Below are 8,507 nucleotides of genomic sequence, written 5' to 3' on the forward strand. Positions count from 1 at the left end.
TTCTAAATGAAGTGGAAGCAGGTGAGGTAAAAGTTAAGGGTCAAAAGGGCAAGCACTTTTTGACGTTATGCTAACATTGCAGTGCCGCCTAGTGGCCTGGCATGAAAACTACAGCGAATACAAGGTGTATCTCCATCTAAACATCAAACTTTTCCTTAAACAACAAAAAAAAAGTAAATACTGGCAGTTTGCTTTCAATGGTTTAGTGAAAACAAAAACTTAGTATCATTAAACCAGCAGCTTGATGGTAAATTCTCATCCAACTATGTTAAAGAATAAGCTAAATATTTCTGTAGTTTACTGAAAAACATTTCTACCAAGTTCTATTTTCAGAAGTGTTTAACACTTCTTTGTGATAATCTTTTAATTTTTACACTGTACTTTAGTGGAAATGTAATTTTTACATTCTCTCCATGACCTTTATCATTCTTAACATCTTAATCCCCAGTCTGCTTGCTGCACAATTAACTCAAAGGCAGCAAAATAAAAATGAAGAAACTTACTGGATTTAAAAACATGTTGGCATAGCAACCGTGACACGTAATTTCTTTTTTTTTTCACCTTGTCTGGGACTTCTCATCAGCACATCATCATAGCAATGCTTCTTAAAATGCCGTTTATGAGCGTCGGACTGAGAAGTAGTTCATAAACTCAAGATGCATGAAAGAATCAAAACAACAATCCAGTTATGTTTTTGATGAGGGAATAACTTTCTAACATAATATAAAACTCAAAAAAGTTGATTTTAAATTATGCCCTGTGTCAAGTTATGCTCGCACAGATGTTTTGCATTTCATTTAAAAAAAATAATTATGTTAAAAAGAGAAGGTTAGACGCAGTGGACCTGAAACCGACCTTCAGTCCAAGCGTGTTGCTCGATGTACGAGTGCACCGTCATGCTGTCCAGCTCCGCCGCGTTGGGGGTCCTCAGTGGATCCTGAACACACACCGTTCTGCACAGCCTGTCAAACTGAGAACAGCGTGTAATCAGAACCTGACATGACAGTTCACCGCCTTGAAGACAAAACACGCACATTGATACGGACAGAAGAGGAGGAACGACCAGAGGCTGCACCACGTCACACTGCTGCTCCAAAGCGTCTGAACCAGACTGGAGCTACTGTGGTACTTTGTCATGTGATGAACTTGTCAATCCAAAGAACTCACTCTGCTCCAAACAACTGTGACAGTAACATTCCAAGATATAAACCTCTCAAGGTTCGAATTTGGAGAGTTGGGGTTTTACTCAGCGGAAAACGTTGCGTTTCTTGACTCTCACCTTCCACAGCATCTGGATGAAGTCCAGCAGCACCAGCGGAGACAGAGCAGGGATGCTGGTCCGGTAGGTTCTCACTCTGGAAGCGGGTCCACCCACGTGAAGCACCTTCTTCCCGTCATTAAACTGAGGATACACCTCTAACCCCAACTCTTTTATGAGCTCCATAATGTGTGTTTGTGTGCTGTATGGAAAGAAAAATAAGAATAATTTTAAAAACCCCGTTATGAATCTTTATAAAAGAAAATCCTTGAATAACCAGAAAAACAGATTAAAGCTGGGCAAAAAAAAAAAAAACAGATAAATAAAAAGAACACAAAAAATACAACCATGTTTGCTGTAAGAGAGTCATCTGAGTTAAACCTTCACTTTGTGAGGCCGTTTTCTATGAAATGTCCTTTTCTGACATCTATTTGTCCGATTAGGTTGAAACATGTTGAAGGCTAAATCAGTGGCAAGCTAGACACAAACAGACAGTCACAAAGCCCTGCAAAGTTATTCACTTCCCTTTTCACATATTATTTTGCAAGCATATATGTTTTATTGAGATTTTATGTGACAGGCCAGCAAAAAGTAGTGAAAATTTGTTTAACCAAATAAAGCATGGCAAGGCTGAATTCAACCCCTCTGACTCAGAACTTTTACAGCACCTCCAAAATTTTCAATAATCAATTTAACACAAAAACATATTTTGAGATAAATTCTGTATGTTGAGACCGACACTGTATTTAACGTCACACAGCTTCTATATCCCTGCTAAATATACCGTTTAAGTTATTTTAAGGCCTAAACAATAGGGCAGTTGTACAGGTGTCACTCTTTTAAAAGGCAGAGCGATCAGTAAAAGCCTGGCAGTTCAAAGAGTACAAATATTGGGAAGTTTGGTGGAAGATAAAAGTCCCTCTCAGCCACAGCAGGGAACCAAAGCATTACAGAAAAGAAAGTTTTAAAAAGTAAATTAAGAATAACTTACTGTATATAAAGAGTACATGAAATACTTTACAGCTCTTCAAAATACTAAACTCATTCCAGAGAAATGTGTAACCAAGTAGGATTTAAAAAAAAAAATACAACTGTGCATGAGTATTTCTGCATTAAAAACATATTGCTGCTTACAAGAAGTGAACTATGAGTATGCAAACAGCACAAATGTGCAAAAAACAGCAGGAATATTATATGAGAGGAGGAAAATTGTTATGAATCTTTTCCAACAAAACCTTTTTTCTTCCACTCAACTTTCAATTAATCTGCCTGAATACAAAGAACTGAACAACTACCTTTAGAGATTATCTTTTGTAATTCCCAAGACTGCTTGGGCCATGACATACCGTTACTGTATTCAGTCAGTGTTCTTGTTGATGTTCGTCATTCACACTTTTAAAAGTTTTCCTTTTTAAACTGAGTTCCAAAAATAAATTAACTTTTTAGATCACACTAATTGGAAATACAGCTGGAAAGCTGAGTGTAGAATCATCTTCAGCATCCTTAGTCAAGAGTTCTTATATAAATGAGCAATTATGTGTCTAATCTGTTTGTGTGATGGATATTGATCCTCCCTAATCCCCACTCGGAGTTTTCAAGGGTTTTATTATTAGCAGCTCACCTCTTATCTTTTTCTAATGGTCCCAGGAAACTGGAGACAAACACCTCCCTGTCAGCTCGCAGGTGTTAAAATCATCTCATCTTTATTCCGACTTAATTATGCACAGATTAAAGAAAAAAAAAAAAAGTCTCATGTGTGGCTTTAATTACCTTCCGACCCACTGTCCTCCAAAGTCCCAGCGGTCAGCACCGTCGGCTGCTGGGATTTCAGAGGACACGGTGCGACCTCCCACTCGATCTGACAGGAAACACAAGCAATCATGAAGCAAACGCCACACTTTAGGGCTTCACTTTTCTGCAGGATGCAAAGTTCCCGACCTTTCCCCTCCAGGATCAGGATTCTCAGCTTGGCGTCCCGTTTTGTGAGCAGATGAGCCGCACTGAGCCCGGACAGCCCGGCTCCGACTATAACAACGTCCCAGATGTCGGCCGTCATGTTGGAAGTTCAGGTGAGTCTAAAGTTGTGGGTCCAAAAGTTAAACACAGTTGTCGCTAATGCGAGGTGACGTTTCACGCACCTGAAACGTTGATTGGTTGAAAGTTTTCCGTGAGGAGCGGTGGGTATAATCCTTAACGGTCAGCCGCCGTGGGACTCGGACCATGGGAGGAGTTTACGTCTTAAAATAAAGAGGATGACACGTGACATCAAGAATGACCTGCTAGAGAAATTTGTTAAGTTTATTATGTCATTAATACGGTGGCCGACAGGTGCAAATGCGCAGCAAAAGAGAAAACATGCAAACAAACAAAAAACACGCGCACAAATTAAATGCGGCAAGCAAAAAGCGAATGAAATGCAGCAAACAAAAAGAGAGACGCAAACAAAACAGAAGACACCCCCGAATGAAATGCAGCAAACAAAAAGAGAGACGCAAACAAAAAAGAAGACACCCCCGAATGAAATGCAGCAAACAAAAAGAGAGACGCAAACAAAAAAGAAAACACCCCCGAATGAAATGCAGCAAACAAAAAGTGTTGAAAACGGAAGTGCTCCAGACCACTAGGGGGAGTCAAAGAAAATAGTATTCATTTCTATGGGACCAGATGCAAGATTCAGAGAAAGAAATTTGAAAGAAAGTAAAGGTACGTATTACTATATTTCTTTTCAGATACGCCGTCTTTTATAATATTATAGAATAACAGAATAATTTATGGGTAGCGTGATAGACTTTGTGTCAGTCATACCGTTCTGGGCTCGGTCTCGACTCTTTGACTCCCCCTAGTGGTCGGGAGCACTTCCGTTTTCAACACTTTTTGTTTGCTGCATTTCATTCGGGGGTGTCTTCTTTTTTGTTTGCGTCTCTCTTTTTGTTTGCTGCATTTCATTCGCTTTTTGCTTGCCGCATTTAATTTGTGCGCGTGTTTTTTGTTTGTTTGCATGTTTTCTCTTTTGCTGCGCATTTGCACCTGTCGGCCACCGTACATTAAGTATTGACAGTACACGCCTATCAAACAAAAAAAATATTACAGGTACAGGTCAATCCAATCCAGTTCATTTTATAGCTATTTTAGTCATTGAAAGGGAAATTAAACTGTTTTTGGCACATCGTTTAAAATAATTTTAAATTGCTTCTTAAAACTTATTTTTATTTGTTGACCTTTCATTGAGGCCTGATACTGTAACTTTTCTGTTGTGATTTTTTTTTTTTCATAAAAATTTTTGTATTCTTTTTTTTCTCTTTTCACCAACTTATTCTATTGTGTTATTTTTGCACAGCACTTTGGTGCCGCTTGAAACATACTTTTAAAAGTGACAAATTTGACATTGACAAGTATCTTAAAAGAGTCATTAAGGATGGAGATGCCCTAGCAGTCAGTCTTCCACGGTCTCTGAAGAGGCCTCTGAATGAAGTCTGACTGTAATTACATACCAACAGCTCAATATCCAGGCAGCAGACACAATAATTCACAACATTTCAGATTCTCATTTTACTAACATTTCATAAACTAGCAGGAAGTAATAGAAGTGTCCTGTTTCAGCGAGACAATGTGCTCCGACACAAAGCTGAAAGGGTTTTAAATGAACAAAAACAACTTTGAGTTGATGGGTTATTCTGTAAACTCCTCAGATCTCAATCCAATTTAAAATCCGTAGGACAAGTCGAATCCACTTAGCAATTTTTAGGATTTAAATGATGTGATCCAAAGTCAGCGATAAAATTAAGTTGCGTGTAGAGTCCGTCAACGTGCACATACATGAGACTGAAATACGGAGCAACACATGAGTAACACCAACAGCTTGCTCTGCTCAGTCTTGGCATCTTGAGCAGCAGACTCGTTCCATCATTAAATGCTGCAGCGAGTTTCCATATGCTGCTTTTTCTGTGGCGCCTCCACGATCGGCTGGTGTGCAACAAGATTTAAAAGATGCAATCTTTACCGATCAGCTAAGTATCATTATTTTAGCACTACTACTTACCATATAATCAGTTAGCTCATTAGACATTAACAGTAGAGGTTGTAAACAGGTTAACGGGTGGGGAAAAGTCAGGAGACACCAGTTTGGAACCATTCCTACTTGTTTAATGAGAGTATTTCTCTGCTTTGCATCATAACAAGTGTCAAACACAGGAAGAAAAATCACTTGATCATCTATGTAGAAGTTTACACACGCCCTTTTTGAGAGTATTACAAATAACTTCCAATTATTATCCACATATCTTGGATTAAAACTAAAACCTGTCGGGGGGGAAAAAAAGAAAGTAAACTGAATGCGATAACCCAGTTGCCTTCACACAGTGAGTGCATCAACCCTCAATCCAAAAGCAAACACTCTAAATTTTTCAGATTGTGAAGACATCGTTTGTCCACAGCCTATTTCAGGTGGTCTCACAGATTTTTCTCACAACTATAGTTCTGGACCTTGGTCAGGTCATTCCGAAACATCAGTTTTCCTCTCTAGAAGTGATTCCTTTGAAATATCCTGGAGTCACAGTGATGCTGAAAATGAAACCTCTCTTCATTTTCAGGTTAGCAGACAACCAAAGGTTGTGTTATTTGTGTGCTAAATGTACCGTTTTGGAAATGTTTAAGTTTAAGTGTGGTTTCATCAGTCCATGACGCAATCTTCCATAATGTTTTGTATGATTTTAGTCAGGTGTAACACAAAGGTTAGGCATCAGAAGAGAGTCCTTCAAAAGAGACTTGAGGTGTGAATGAAAACAGGAGGCAGTGGTTTTAGTTTTAGTGAATATATTAAGTGGTTGTACAAAAAAAGACAAAAACAGCAGTAAGTCCATCAAAGTCCATCATCCATTGTCTAGCTCGCCATCAACACATCCAGGTGAAGATTCTGGTCCATTAAAAAACCTCAACCTAAAAGGTCAGAAATGCACATTAAGAATTTTATCCAAAACAAAACTGTTTTGATAGCATGTAAAGGAAATAAATATTAATAGAAACATTGAATGTGTGCATTAGTTTATGCATATTAAATGCAAATGCAATGATTTAATTTCCAATAATTTTAACATGACCCAACATTTAAAATCAAACCATAATTTAGGTTCAAACAAATAAAAAGGTCATGCAGAATTATATTTCAAGTCAATTTAAAGTGCACTTTCAAAAATCCCAATAATCAATTATCAAAAATAAAATTCATTATTAATTCTTTCAAAATATTCAAGCAAAGGGAGATAGAAAGAAAAAATAAATAAAGAGACTGCGCAATATTAAATTTAACCAAAAGTTTAGCTACATTCTGTTCAATTGATTTTGCCGTCATACCAAACTTCATTCCCGTTTTAGCGTCAATAGAAACAGTACCAAAACACGCAAAACATCTAACTGATGCACCAACCAAAGATTGACTGCATATATCAGACCTTTTTCCACAATTCGGCTTCCATTAAAAATAATTGTCTTACCTTTTCAGCAGAGTAAGGAGTACTTGACCTCAATGCTAAGTACGTAGCGACCCGGTGGCTAATAATGGCGGAATCCCAGCGGAGTTCTGAACTAGCAGAGCCATCAATTCTGGTAAAAACAACGCTTCAATAAGCAATCGACTAGTAGTTTTAGACATAAAACAATGCTGCTACATGAGGACAAAAGACTTACCTTATAATGGAGTTTGCAGATTTGAAGAAGTGTATTGATTTGTTTGGGAGACGCCGAACAGAGGAAACAGCCACAGTGGAAGAGGAAGTGAAGTTGTGAGCTGGGGGCGGGGCTTTATTAAAGAAGTTGGAAAGTTTCAGCAACACAGGAAGTGAGCCAGCAAAAAAAAAAAAGAAAGAAAGAAATTTGTCTCCCAACACAACTCACATACAAGCGATTGTTGTCGCATGTAGGACACAATTAGTCTTTGTAGTTTTGTTTTTTCAGGACTTTTGGACACAAGTTTCCTGTTGAGCTGCAATTATTGTGGTTTCTTCCCATATGATATATATATTTTTTTACCCTTCCACTAATGATTTCTTTGTACAACGAGATCATTTTGAGCTCTTTTAAAAAATGAGGTGTAACCTTTCTGCTAACTGTGACTGTACCTGAAGGATCCGATTGAGCAAATGTCATGTGAATCCTACGTACACGGCTGAAATTTACTCAATAATGATCATATTCCCTGCAACAGAGTCGACTGAATGTGGAAAATGATTCAAAAGGTTATCCAACAAAGTATTTGCTTACGTGTGTTTATGTGATTTCTGCCTGTTTTCTGTAATGTTTTAAACACAGAAGTTTTTAAATTATTTCTTACTTTTTTGATTTAACAAGATGTGGATGAAAAGTTTTAAATTTACTTAGCTTATGAGATCCACACATACCACAGTGTACATTAATTTATGATGTTTCAGTACTATTTATTGCTATTTCCATTAATTGTGTTTATTTATTTTGCATGAAGTCCTTTTTGTGCACCTTTGGCTACCAAAGAAGGAACTCCACAATAACAATACAGTTCTTGTTTATCTTCATCTAGGTTTGCAGCAGTTCATATGCAAACTCCTCCCGCTTGGCGTCGCGTTCGCTTCAGTGGTGCTGAATGTCATGGAGCTAATTACACAAGGTGGTAAACTGTGAGGACAGACAGACTAATCTAGATTTTATTCCCCGTATCTTCTCTGTCAGAGAGGTTATCAAACTCAGCCTGAGTGACTTGCATAACAGTGTACTTCAGAACTATGTTGAGGAGTTTTCATTAATAAATAAAAATGAGGTGATTTTTTTTGTGCGTTTTGCAACACAAAGAAAGAAAGAAAAAAAAACTTTTAAGTTGATATGTTCACTTCTTCCCCCCCCACAATTCTCATCTGAGTCATATAGAAAACTGATCCTGCTGAGAAGAGGTGAAATAACATGTTTTAAATTATGGAGGACAAGGTTAGTATATCTAAAGCTTTTCATGTAAAAAGGTCTAACTTGAAAGGTGTTGTGTAAGACACTAAAATTGCTGAAAGAAAGGAAATCTGAGCCAACAACTAATCGCGCCATTACATAATCAAGGACCAGATTTCCTAGGTTTATCTATTTAAAAGATATTAAAATTAAGAAAGTGCTCTTTGCACACTGTCTTAAAAGAGAGTGATTTGGTTTTATTGGGTTACCAAACACAAATATTTATGTATTTCACTAGGATTTTATCTGACAGACCAACACAGATATGTATTGCTGTGAAGTTGGA

The 8,507-nt window shown here is 37.6% G+C and overlaps 1 protein-coding gene and 1 long non-coding RNA gene across 2 annotated transcripts in view; both read right to left on the bottom strand.

The window, feature by feature from the left end:
- The window catches only part of LOC114149499 (probable flavin-containing monoamine oxidase A), a 70,689-nt gene extending 67,198 nt beyond the window's left edge, over positions 1–3,491 (bottom strand). Inside the window, exons 1-4 of the mRNA XM_028025426.1 lie at positions 3,197–3,491; positions 3,029–3,116; positions 1,280–1,460; positions 856–970 (exon numbers count right to left, since the gene is read on the bottom strand). Coding sequence (XP_027881227.1) covers positions 856–970; positions 1,280–1,460; positions 3,029–3,116; positions 3,197–3,314 — 502 coding nt within the window. The 5' untranslated portion in view covers positions 3,315–3,491. The remainder of the gene's footprint in view (positions 1–855; positions 971–1,279; positions 1,461–3,028; positions 3,117–3,196) is intronic.
- A 1,892-nt stretch (positions 3,492–5,383) lies between these two features.
- LOC114149504 (uncharacterized) lies at positions 5,384–7,111 on the bottom strand. Its single transcript, XR_003596519.1, has 3 exons — positions 6,941–7,111; positions 6,748–6,856; positions 5,384–6,193 (listed from the first exon to the last, which is right to left on the bottom strand). It is a non-coding gene; the product is annotated as an uncharacterized LOC114149504 (long non-coding RNA).
- Positions 7,112–8,507: the final 1,396 nt, after the last annotated feature.

The sequence above is a fragment of the Xiphophorus couchianus genome, chromosome 8 (assembly GCF_001444195.1).
Source record: "Xiphophorus couchianus chromosome 8, X_couchianus-1.0, whole genome shotgun sequence".
Lineage (NCBI taxonomy): Eukaryota > Metazoa > Chordata > Actinopteri > Cyprinodontiformes > Poeciliidae > Xiphophorus > Xiphophorus couchianus.